The 12,523-nt window shown below is 45.9% G+C and overlaps 1 protein-coding gene across 2 annotated transcripts in view; it reads right to left on the minus strand.

The window, feature by feature from the left end:
- The window catches only part of Afg1l (AFG1 like ATPase), a 158,510-nt gene that overhangs the window by 130,494 nt on the left and 15,493 nt on the right, over window positions 1-12,523 (minus strand). For both annotated transcript variants that reach the window (XM_029482682.1, XM_021174127.2), the window contains exon 2: window positions 3,986-4,209. Coding sequence is in view for 1 of the 2 variants with exons in the window: in XM_021174127.2 (XP_021029786.1) it covers window positions 3,986-4,209 (224 nt within the window). In the remaining variant the exon portion in view is untranslated. The remainder of the gene's footprint in view (window positions 1-3,985; window positions 4,210-12,523) is intronic.

A 12,523-nucleotide genomic window follows, 5' to 3' on the forward strand; every position in this document is an offset into this window, starting at 1 on the left:
GAGAGGAGAGAGGAGAGGAGAGCAAAATAGACCTTAAACTTGTCCACGAAAACATAATCAAAGTCATGAATCTAAGACCAAAGTAAGAATGCCACAAACACCATCTGGGAACTCAGAGGCCCAATCACTCAGATTTCCCTTTTATGACAATTGGAAGATTTATGTTCCACCCCCACCCCCACCCCCACTGTATTTAAAAGAAATGGGTCTGTAGCATCTTTACAGTCTGAGTCTTGGGCTGGAAGGAGAACACATTCAGCAGAGTTTGTTATACAGTTCACATCCCCAGAGCCGACAGAAGAGCGGGCATGGTGCTCCTTCCATGTCTGTAACAGCAGGCAGTGCAGGAGACATGGAAAAAGGACTGTCCCTGGGCTTGCTGGCCATAGCCAATAGGCAAACTCCAGCTGCAGTTATAGATCTCTAAATAATAGATGGATGAGTAGACAAACAGACAGACAGACAGACACAAACACACCACAAGTGTACATACAAGGGATACTATCTCAAAAAATAAAAATGAAACAAACAAACAGCCTGGTTACAATGGGAATGCATGGCCTTGTATTTTCATGTGTGATCTTATTTTTCAACATCTATTTCTCATCATAACCTGGAAGATCATTATTCATTTCAATCAAAATATATGAACACAATGGAAGCCTTTTTATTTATATAAAAAGCAAGACTTTGGGGCTGGAAAGATGGCTGAGTGGCTACGAGCATGAGCTGTTCTAGAAGATCCTGGTTCGGTTCCCAGCAGCCATGTGATGGTTCATCTCCATTGGTGACTGCAGTTCCAGGGGACTGGACACCTTCTTCTTGCCTCTGAGGACACTCCACGCATGTGGTGCACAGACGTACACGCAGGCAAAACAGCCATACACATAGCAAAATAAAAATACTTTTAAAAGTAAAACTGGTTTTTTTTGGATTTTTTGCAAGACAGGGTCTCACTACATAGCTCTGGCTGTCCTGAAACTTACTATGTAGACTATGCTGGCCTCTAACTCACAGAGATCCCCCCTGCCTCTACATCCTGAGAGCTGGGATTAAAGGTGTGCCAGTATGCCAGCATAAGAGAATTTTAATACTCAAAAGTGATTTTTTTTAATTTGTGGGGGTTTTGCTTGTTCATATATTTACCAGACTAGAAATAAAAGCCAGGGTCACCATCATGCTAGGCAAGAGTCTATCACAGATCTAGTGTCCCAAATCCTTCAAGAGCATTTTAAAAAATAAAATTACTAGCTGGGTGTGATGTTACACAGCTTTGATTAACTTAGGAGGCAGAAGCAGGCAAACCTTTCTAAGCGTGAGGACAGCCTAATCTACAAAGCAAGCTGGAGGCCAGCCAGGGCTACAGAGTAAGACCCTATCTTAAAATAAGAATACTCAATTGAAGGAAACAAATAACAATCAAATTACTCTCCTTGAAATTTTCTCTTTTAAGTTTGCGTTGTTGTTTGTTTGGGGCTTTTTTTTTTTTTTTTTTTTAATTTGCAGGATGTGTCTGCATGAATGCACTCCAGGTGTAAGGTGCCCACCAGCCAGAAAAGGGCATGAGATTCCCTAGAGCTGGAGTTCCAGGTGGTTGTGAGCCCCTACATGGGTCTTCCTGAAGAGCAGCGCGTGCTCATAACCACTGAGCCATCTCTCCAGCCCCTCATCTGAGGGTTTTTTGGGTTTTTTTTAATGGGTTTTTTGGATTTTTTTGGTTTGTTTTTTTTTTTTTTGGTTTTTTAATGATTTATTTATTTATTTTATGTACACTGTAGCTGTCTTCAGACACTCCAGAAGAGGGCATCAGATCCTGTATGGTTGCTGGGCATTGAACTCAAGGCCTCTGGAAGAGCAGACGGTGCTCTTAACCGCTGAGCCATCTCTCTAGCCTCTTCCTTTTCTTTTTAATGATTCACTTATTTTTATTGCATGTAGTTACAGACAGTTGTGAGCTGCCATGTGGGTGTTGGGAATTGAACCCGGGTCCTCTGGAAGAGGAGCCAGTGCTCTTAACCACTGAGCTACCTTAGGTTTCACATCAGAGTTTTAAATAAACTATTAATACTATGTATCACACGGTGCCTCCTTCCCTAAAGCCCTTACAGTGAAGGAATGGTTGGGTTGTGGGAAGCAGCAGAATGGTGGCCAGTCAATTAAGGAAAAACTCGTGTCTCAAGTGTCCAGCTCCTGTTACACTGAAGTGACTTCCTCTGACGATGCTGGCCTCTACAGCCGGCGATAGCTGGATAAGGTATGGGTTTTCTTACTGAGCAGAATTTCAGCTAAAGCTCAAAGCAGAGGGAAACAGGAGGCAAGTGCTCCACCCACCCCCAGAAGCTCACATCCACGTGTGGTTAAAAAGAAAAAAGTAGGCAACCCTGGCACGATGGTACGTGCCTTGTACTCACTGGTTAGCGTGCCTATCACACATATGTGAAGTCCCAAACTTAATCCCCAGTACCACTAGAAGGAAAAAACCTGAGAAAGAGTTTGAAGGCAGCATGGTCTACACAGCAAGATCCTATTAATTAATCGACCAATTGATTAATAAGAAATAAAAAAGGCAAAAGGGGAATTGGTAAGAGTGATCAAGGCAGAAAGTTGGTGGCCTGTAAGTGCAGGGAAGGGTCGGAAGAGAAGCATCCGAAGGTTAGGGTTGACTTAAGAAGAGATCTCCCTCCCTGGGTGAATGAGGAATTTCACAGGCAGCTACCACAGCAGGGTACATTAGAGCTGTGGGTGAGCCTGACATGAATCCTCAGAAATATAAGGGTATACAGGACAAAATCTATCTGGTGCCTACTTCTTGCCCATAGAAGTCAAGGCTGGGGACTAGAAAGGTGGCTCAGTGGTTAAGAGCACTGGCCACTCTTACAGAGGACCCTGGTTCAGTTCCCAGCACCCACACAGCTGCTTACAACCATCTGTAACCCCGACTGTTGGGAACCTGACGCCCTCTTCTGGCCTCAGGCATGCGGTGCAAGACACTCATGCAGATAAAAGGCTTGCACGTGTATAATTTACTTTCTTTCTTAAGAAAAAGGTGGAAGAGCAGGAAAGAAGAAATCCAGGGTAACTAAAGCACTCTAGGCAACAGGGTTGTGGAACAAAATCTTATGTTCCCCATGGCCTCAGTGGACCAGGAAGAGTGATCCAGAGAGAGCATCCAGAAAGGACCAAAAATAGCTGAGTGCAGCATCAGGAGGTCTCAGCAGGAGGCAACAGGGTTGTGGAACAAAATCTTATGTTCCCCATGGCCTCAGTGGACCAGGAAGAGTGATCCAGAGAGAGCATCCAGAAAGGACCAAAAATAGCTGAGTGCAGCATCAGGAGGTCTCAGCAGTAGGCAACAGGGTTGTGGAACAAAATCTTATGTTCCCCATGGCCTCAGTGGACCAGGAAGAGTGATCCAGAGAGAGCATCCAGAAAGGACCAAAAATAGCTGAGTGCAGCATCAGGAGGTCTCAGCAGGAGGCAGGGGTGGAGGTGTTTTCCCAGCCACAAGAAGACAGTCAAACAATGGGACACCACAAAAGTCCCCAGGAGGCTTTCACAAGTTGCCCCTTAACTAAGAGCTACCTGACCCACCTTCTGTTCAACCACACTTTCTCCTTCCTTTGGACCCACAGATGTATAGCAAAGCAAAGGAGAAGGGAAGTGGTACACACACACACACACACACACACACACACACACCTCCTCTCCACCCCCACCCCACCCCCCACCCCACAACCTTCCAGGATGAGGCTTAAGGACCAGGATGAAGGGGGTCGCATAGAGGCTTAACTTAGCCAGGGATACAGGATCTAGTGATTATGAAGCTGCTTGGACAGGTGAAGGTAAGAGACCACTAAGGAACATCAAAAAGAGCAGGAGTGGGGATCCAGCGGAGCCTGTGGAAAACCTTCACGCGGTTTCAGGGCTGCCTCCCCTCCCCCACCCCCCAGCACCAAATCTACTTTAGAAAATGCAATCACCTCACCTTTGAAAAGAGCCCTCCTTCCTCTATGCTGTATCCTTTAAGGTCCTCCTGTAACTTCTGCAAACACTGAACGACTCTTCTTTGATGTTCATCCTCCCTCAGCTCCTGAGATTTGATCAGAAAGTCGTAGTGGTCCAGAGGCCCGTGGCAAACAGCCAAGGCTTTCAAATGGGCCTCAGAAGCGGCTGTTGGGCGTGCACCCTCGGATGTCTGGACTGTGTAGGCTATAAACAAAAACATGCAAGATTTTAGACTTCATTCACTCATTTAGACAGGTCTTGGAATAGCAGCTGAACTCCCTACATAGCTGAGGACAGCTTTGACCTGCAGATGCTCCTGCCTTCATCTCTCAAGTAGGTGGACGACAAGCTATTTGGTCCTCATCCCTGGTTCTTATTAAGAGTTCCTAAAAAGGATGGACTCAGAATTCCATGAGAAGGGCTGGAGAGAGGACTTGGTAGTAAGATTGCAGAGCAAAGCTCAGTTCCCAGCACCCACGTAGAGTGAATGCCTCACAACTCTTAACTCTATCTCCAGAAAAAAAAAGTGACGCCCTCTCCTGGCCTCTGAAGGTTCTGCACGCAAGTGACTCAACCCACACACAGTTATACACATATAGACATCATTTTTCTAAAATTTTAAAGGGAGCAGGAGAAATAGCCTCTTCCAGAGGGTCAGTTCCCAGCATCCACACCAGGCAACTCACAACCATCTGTAAATCAGGGAATCCAACATCCTCTGACACACACATGGTATATAAAGTAAAGCAAGCACCCATATATACACATAAATGAAAATAAACTTCTTATTTTAATGGCATCTTTTACAAAATAATAATAATAATAATAATAATAATAATAATAATAATAATTCCCTGAGTGGTTCATCTTGTTATTCATAATGACCCCTGTCTGACTTGGATAGCTTCAAAACAGAGACATTTGCCAAAAAGATAGAGCAAGCAGAAGACTGAATTTCCAAGCCCATGCACAGAACTCTGGGGAGGGCAGGAGGACTCGAGGTTACTCTTATGTGGAGATCTGAGAGCCTCCATGTCAGTGAACACAGCTATGTACTGAGAGCGAGGTGTGCCTGCCTCATGTGCTTTCTCCGTTTTCCTGCCCCACGGCTAAACCTTTATAATAAATGAGTCATAAACCTGAGTTATGTGAGCCATTCTAGATAATTACCAAAGCTGAGGTAGGGGAGGAATGGAAGTCCCTAGACCCATAGCCTGCTGAGCAGAGATGTGAGCAAGTGGGCCATCTCATTTGCAGCTGGCATAGGAAGGGGAGCCGCACAGTGGCACTGGGCTGTGCTCTCCATTCCTCGTGCACACAGTGACACTGGGCTGTCACTCGGGGCTGTGCTCTCCGTTCCTTGTGCACACAGTGACACTGGTCTGTCACTCGGGGCTGTGCTCTCCGTTCCTCGTGCACACAGTGACACTGGGCTGTCACTCGGGGCTGTGCTCTCCGTTCCTTGTGCACAGTCTCTGCACTGAATTGGTTCTTGGACTTACACCTGATATTGAAAGATCTCAGAAGCCAGGCCTTTAATCCCAGCACTTGGGAGGCAGAGGTAGGCAGTTCAAGACCAGCCTGGTCTACAGAGTGAGTCTCAGGACAGCCAGGGCTACACAGAGAACCTGTCTCGAAAGACAAACAATTCAGAGTCTCACAATCAGAGGAGAATGCTCTTTTCAGTCTCTTAACTTTCTGGAGTTTAACCAAATCAGGAGAGCTCAAAGCAATACTACTTACCTTCCCTCTTTCCCACAAACCCCTCTCCTGACTCAGTGCTATGCCCATTCCCTGGTTCCTCTCATCCCACAGCACCCTCGCTGGGATGCTCATTATCTCCTGTGTAGGTTTGGTGGGGTCCCCTTGCCTCTGCTCACCGCCATCACATCCCCTAGGATACCTTCCACCAACCCGAATGTGATTCCATCTGTTTACATCAACAGACAAAACTGCAGCCTATCCAATGGCCTTAATTGGCTTTCTTTGCAATTCTAGAACACAGCATCCCGAGTAATTCAGTCCACATTCCAGTGAGCTGGGCAGAGGTTAGTTTCATAGCGTGCTGAAGAAACCAGAAACAAAGCCAAAAGCATCCTGCTATAAGCTTTGATATCCTGTTTAATGAGGGTTTTTTTTATACATACAGAAATCTTTCATTCATTTTAGGCCCAGTGAGAAGACTTAAGAGGTTAAGGCACTTTCCTTACAAGCCGATGCCCTGAGTTTGATCCCTAGAACCCTCATACAGGTAGAAGGTGGACTGACCTCTGACCTTCACATACAGGCAGTGACATGTACTCACACATGCACATCATACACATACATAATCATGAATAAAATTTAAAATCCTCAGTGGGTTAAAGAAAAGTGGGAAGCGAGGAGCACACCTATCCCCATAGCTCGCATTTCCCAACAGCCTCCTGGCCTCTGGTACAGCTAGGCAGCAGGCTCCTATATATGACAATCACCATGAAAACCTTCTGCTGGGCCAGCAAGATGGCGCACTCAGCAAAAGCACTCACCCTGATGGTGTGTTTCTGAAAATCCCTAGAACTGCATAGCAGACACAGAGGGAGGGAACCCACTTTCACAGGCTGTCCTCTGACCTCCACACATGAGCCTGGAACGAACTCTGGATCAGGGTGGCTGTGAACTCAGAAACCGCCTGCCTCTGCCTCTCTCTGCCTCTGCCCCCCTAGTGCCTGATCAAAAGCGCACACCACCACACCCCCTGGATACTTTTCAATCTTTTGTGACCTCTTTGACTATCTCGTTCCTCACTGACAACAGCTGTACTATCTCATCAGCGTCCCCTCTGCACTGCCTATGAGTTGTTGCTTTTTTGTTGCTCTGTCTTTTGTTTGCTTGAGACAGGTCTCACTGTTAGCCCGGACCACCGTCTAACTCACAATCCCCCTCCTCTCTGTCCTCTAGATTCTGGGGCTATCAGTATGAGCCACACCAGGCTTTCTACTCAATTTTTTTTTCCCTACCACTCAACTCTTAATCTATTTTAAAAACATCAAAATTAACACCAGAGCATCCTGAGTCCCATTGTTGAGGGACATACGCCCTCCTCCCTTCCTGTCGTGGCTCAACCTCTGGAGCCTTTCCCAGCCACTGGTCACATCCTGCCCACACTCAGCCTGGGATAACAGGCCTTGAGGAGACAGATCCTCACGAGGCCCCAGGACTCACCGCTGCCAAACTCAGCAGCAACAGCTTGGGCTTCCTATCCCCCATCTACGTGTGTAAAATATTTCACTTCTAAAGGTCGTGCATAGGAAGGCCTGGAGACAAAGCGCACTGGGTCGCTCCCAGCTCTGAAAAGCTTAGCATTCTTTACTGCTTGTATTATTTCTCAACAATTACTGGGTACTATATACACCTTTTTCAAAAAAAAGAAATTGAAGGTGAACTGAGGAAGAGGCGTTTGCTCAGCCAGTTAGCAGCCGTGAATAGAGACTCTCTCTGCAAGATGCTCAAGGCTGAGATTGGCCAGCCTACCCCTGGAGAGCAGCTGTATAAATTGAAATACAAAAGATTTCTCCAAAGCTGCATTAGATTAAATCTGTGACTACATCAGTATACACAAATTATGTGATGCTGCTCCCATATTATTTTGATTTGTATTAATTTGTCTTATTGTACTCCAAATGGACAGTGGAGAAATGCCTTCTGAAGTGCCATAGACTAATCTACAAACACAAATGGAAGATTTTAGAAGCCCAAACGTCCATGTTGTTCTTTCTAACACCTGAATGTTGTATCTTATGACAGTACTTTCTGGAAGATTCTGTTATATACCATAGCCCACTGGCTGTTCAACTTAGTCAGAGCTGGATAGAGTGGTTCGTGCCTGTCACCCCAGCTACATGGTGGGGCAGTGTGGTTTGTGTGTGTGTGTGTGTGTGTGTGTGTGTGTGCAGAGACAGAGGGAGAAATGATTAGAACTAGGTACCACTGAAGGCAGAGTAAACTGTCAGAAACCAAGTAGTTAAGAACAGCAGCAGCTGCAACCACTAACCTTTCCTGAGTATTTTCTATAGACGACCTCATTTGATCTTCACTACCACCCTATCAGGTAGATACTATAGAGGAATTTTAATCCAGCACCTAGGCTGCTCTGGCAAGGGATCACATCCAAAGACCTAGGTCTATGTGACCTGGCTGGAATACAGACATGCCCTTAGTTCACACCTTTAATCCCTCTGGCTGGAATCCTTTATTACACACCTTTACTCCTAAACAATGACATCTAATTGAGGGACAGACAAAGTGATGAATCAGAGAAAGATTTAACAGAATGAGTCAGAGATAGGCTACACCCACATGAGAAGCTATTTAAGACCAGCTCAGGAAGAGAGAGTCCGTTGAGAAGTAGTGCAGTTCACTAGTGGCAGCTCAGCACATAGTGTTCAAAGGCAGTTTTTATTGAAACAGTGGTGCAGAGACAGATTGCAGAGAGAACAAGCTACACACAGGTTAAGAAAGAAGGGGCCAGAAGATTAAAACAGATTGCTAGAGTTAGTTTGAGGCCATGCAATTCAGTGAGAAGTCAAGAGAAGCCAGATTGAATCAGTCAGCTTGGAGAGGAGTTTGGGCCAGAACAGCTGGATTGAACCAGCCAGCCAGAGTTCAGAAATAGCCAGAAAAGGTGAGCTATTCAGGAGTAAGCCTCCAAGATGACAATTACACCTGGCAAATAAAAGTCACTTTTACAAGATACATTATCCCAGAGTCCTAGACAGTCAAGGTGGCACAGGCTATAATCTCAGCACTTGGTGGCAAGAGGATGGGGAATTCAAGACCATGCTCAGCCACATGACATGTTCAAGGCTAGCCTGGACTACATTAATCTCTGTCTCAGAAAACAAAACAATGGAGGAAAAAGACGTACAAAGAAGTTTAGTAACTGATCCACATTCTCAGGTCAGGACACAGCAAGGGCAGCATGACCCAGGAGTATGAAGGGAGGTGTGATGCCAAGGGAAGGAGCTCAGGCTCCCGTGGGCTTCGTCATGTGACTCCATGAACACTCTGGGTCCCAATCACAGAATTGTCATTTTCCCTGGCAGACAGCGTCTGATCACCTCCCTCACCAGTGATGCTCACTCACAGTGACATCCCCTTCAGAAGGAGTCCAAGACAGGAGTTCGTTCTCTTCTGCCTTCACTCTTTTCCTATGGTGGCAGGATATCTGAACTGCTATGGCAGTTCAAGAACATGAAAGGAAGCATGGCTGACCCATCCAAGGCGATCATAATCTACACATGCGCTATGACGTACAACTGTACTGGCTGGATTGGTAACAACAAAGGATTCACAGGCTTTGTGGATTGATGAAAAGGTTTTTATATGGATGGATTCATTATCTCTATAGAACTTTAGACAAAATGGTAAACAAAACAGTCAAATAGGGAGAGATGGCTCAGTAGTTAAAAGCACTGCCTGCTCTTCCAAAAGATCCAGGTTTAATTCCCAGCCCCCACATTGCAGCCCACAGCTGTCTGTAACTCCAGTTCCCTCTTCTGACCTCCACAGGGAGCAAGCATGCACTGGGTGCATAGACATAGATGCAGGCAAGCCATCCATACACATAAATAAATAGATTTTAAAACAAAAACAAACAAAAAAGAAAATCCAACAGGAAATAAGCATTTCTTTTAAGAAATGTTGAAAATTTGTCCCAATCTTGAGGTTTTTAGCTAGTGAATATTGGTAGTCACTGCTATCTGGAAACCTGAGGCATATGACCAGAAGACAGAGGCAGTCAGGTCTCTGTGAGTTCAAAGCCAGCCTGGTCTTCACAGTGAGCTCTAGGCCACCAACCAGGGCTATAGAGTACATAGTAAGATCCCATCTCCCTGCCACCTTCAAAAAAAAAAAAAAAACAAGAATAAGAAAAAAGTAAACAAAAATGTACAACCTAAAAGATTAAAGATAAGCAAGCTATCACATGTCTATTTCCAAATTAAAGAAAACTTTTTTTTTTAAACTCCAGAACACTCCATGACATGTGCATATCCAGAAATAGTCAAATCTGTGATTAGTCTGTCTATTTTCAAGCCAGGTATCAGTCTAATAATTGCAGTACTTAGGTGTGTATGTATGGTATGGTGTGGTGTGGTGTGGGTGTGGTGTGTGTCTGTGTGTCTATGTGTCTGTGTGTGTCTGTGTGTCTATGTGTCTGTGTGTGTCTGTGTGTCTGTGTGTGTTGAGTGTGTGCATGAATGTGCCCATCACTTGCCAGGTCAGAAGACAACCTCCATGAGTTGGTCCTTGCTCCCCACATCCCGGGGGCACAGCCTCTGGGTTCTGGGGCTGTGCCGTATGTTCTAGACGTGCTTTCTCCTGGCTCCACCTCCCACTGCAAGGCAAGCATCCTGGGGTTGAAGGCACATGCCCCCACATAAGATTTTTAGAAGATTTCCAGAAACCAAACTTGTGTGCTCAGTCTTGTGTGGCTAACTCTCTTACCTACTGAGCCATTCTCTGAGACTTCAGTCCTAATGGAATGACTGAGGGTTCAAGGCTAGCCTGGGCTACAGAGTGAACTCCTGTCTCAAAGAGAAAGGGGGGAGAGAAGTAAGGGAACAGGGAAGGGAGGAAAGGAGAGAGGAGAAAAGAAAGAAGGAGGGAATCGATCAATCAATTAATCAGTTAGTCAATATGGGGGCAGTCTGACAAGCTTCAAAAGTTAAGGCTCCTCAAAGTCTAAGGCACAAGTTCAAGGCCAGCTGGGCTTCACAGTGAGAACACACACACACCCCTTCCCTTCCTAATACCCTGAAGAAACATAAAATCAACAGATTATGTCCGGTTCGCATGGACAACATAAACACCAAATGCTTTCTGATCGTTTCAGCAGGGTTGGGCTTTCTTGCACAGTGGATTCCAAGCCAGGCACCATGGTATTCCCTGTACCTGGGAAGTGGGGGCAGGAAGTCACGCCAGTCTAGACGACAAGAGACCTCATCTCAAAAAAAGTTTTAAAGAATCAAAATTTGGAGGCATTAAAATTCAAGGCCTGAGACACTGGTCAGGGGCACAGAGCACACTCTGCCTGAGCAAGGTTCTGGGCTTGATCCCCAGTAACAATATAAAATTTTTAATAATTTTTTCAAAAAGAACATGTCTGATGCAACTCTGAAGGGTAAAAAGAAGGGACGCCAGCATTAACAGTCACCGCCAAAGTCGTGAAACTGCATTTCCTTTTATTATCTGACTTTTCAAAACAAATGAATAACAACAAAGCTGAAGGATACAGTGTTTCCTCACAGGAGAAAACTAAAATAACTGAAATGGGTGGTGTGATGGTTTGTACATGCTTCGCCCAGGAAGTGGCACTATTTGGAGGTGTGGCCTTGTTAGAGTAGGTGCATCACTGTGAGTGTGAGCTTTAAGACCCTCATCCTAGCTGCCTAGAAGCCAGTATTCTGCTAGCAGCCTTCAGATGAAGACATAGAACTCTCAGCTCTGCCTGCACCGTGCCTGTCTGGATGCTGCCATGCATCCTTGATGGTAACTGACTGAATCTCTGAACCTGTAAGCCAGCCCCAATTGAATGTTGTCCTTATAAAACTTGCCTTGGTCATGGTGTCTGCTCTCAGCAGTAAAACCCCAACTAAGACAGGCAGGAAAGCAGAAGGCTAGCCAGGATGTGGAAGGAAAGTGCAGGAAGCCCATCAGGCCAGCACCTCATTAAAGCCACCAAGACAGAAAACAGACTACGCTCAGGTCACAATCAGACTTGAATGCAGACCTCTCTCAGGCCTTCCTCCTTAAGCTTCTACCTGGCTCTGTTTGTCCATGCTGGAACTCTGCCCTCCAACATGGCAGGGTCATGGGTCATCACCATACTAGAAAAACTCCTCCAACAAAGAGTCAGACAGAAAATCTGACTTGAAAGAATTGTGAGGGTAATTAGACTTATATACAATTATACATGTTACATATACAGACACTAGATGAAAACAGAAATGTATAGTCCTCCTCTATGACCTCCATCATGGCTATGACCTCCACTATGACCTCTGCTATGGCTATGACCCCCCACACACTATGACCTCTGCTATGGCTATGACCTCCACTATGACCTCTGCTATGGCTATGACCCCCCCACTATGACCTCTGCTATGGCTATGACCCCCCCACTATGACCTCTGCTATGGCTATGACCCCCCCCACTATGACCTCTGCTATGGCTATGTCCCCCCCACTATGACCTCTGCTATGGCTATGACCTCCACTATGACCTCTGCTATGGCTATGACCTCCACTATGACCTCTGCTATGGCTATGACCTCTACTATGACCTCTACTATGGCTGTGACCTCTACTTTGACCTCTGCTATGGCTATGACCTCTGCTATGGCTATGACCCCCACTATGACCTCTGCTATGACTATGACCCCCCTCCCACTATGACCTCTGCTATGGCTATGACCCCCACTATGACCTCTGCTATGGCTATGACCCCCACTATGACCTCTGCTATGGCTATGACCCCCAC

The sequence above is a fragment of the Mus caroli genome, chromosome 10 (genome assembly GCF_900094665.2).
Source record: "Mus caroli chromosome 10, CAROLI_EIJ_v1.1, whole genome shotgun sequence".
Classification (NCBI taxonomy): Eukaryota; Metazoa; Chordata; class Mammalia; order Rodentia; family Muridae; genus Mus; species Mus caroli.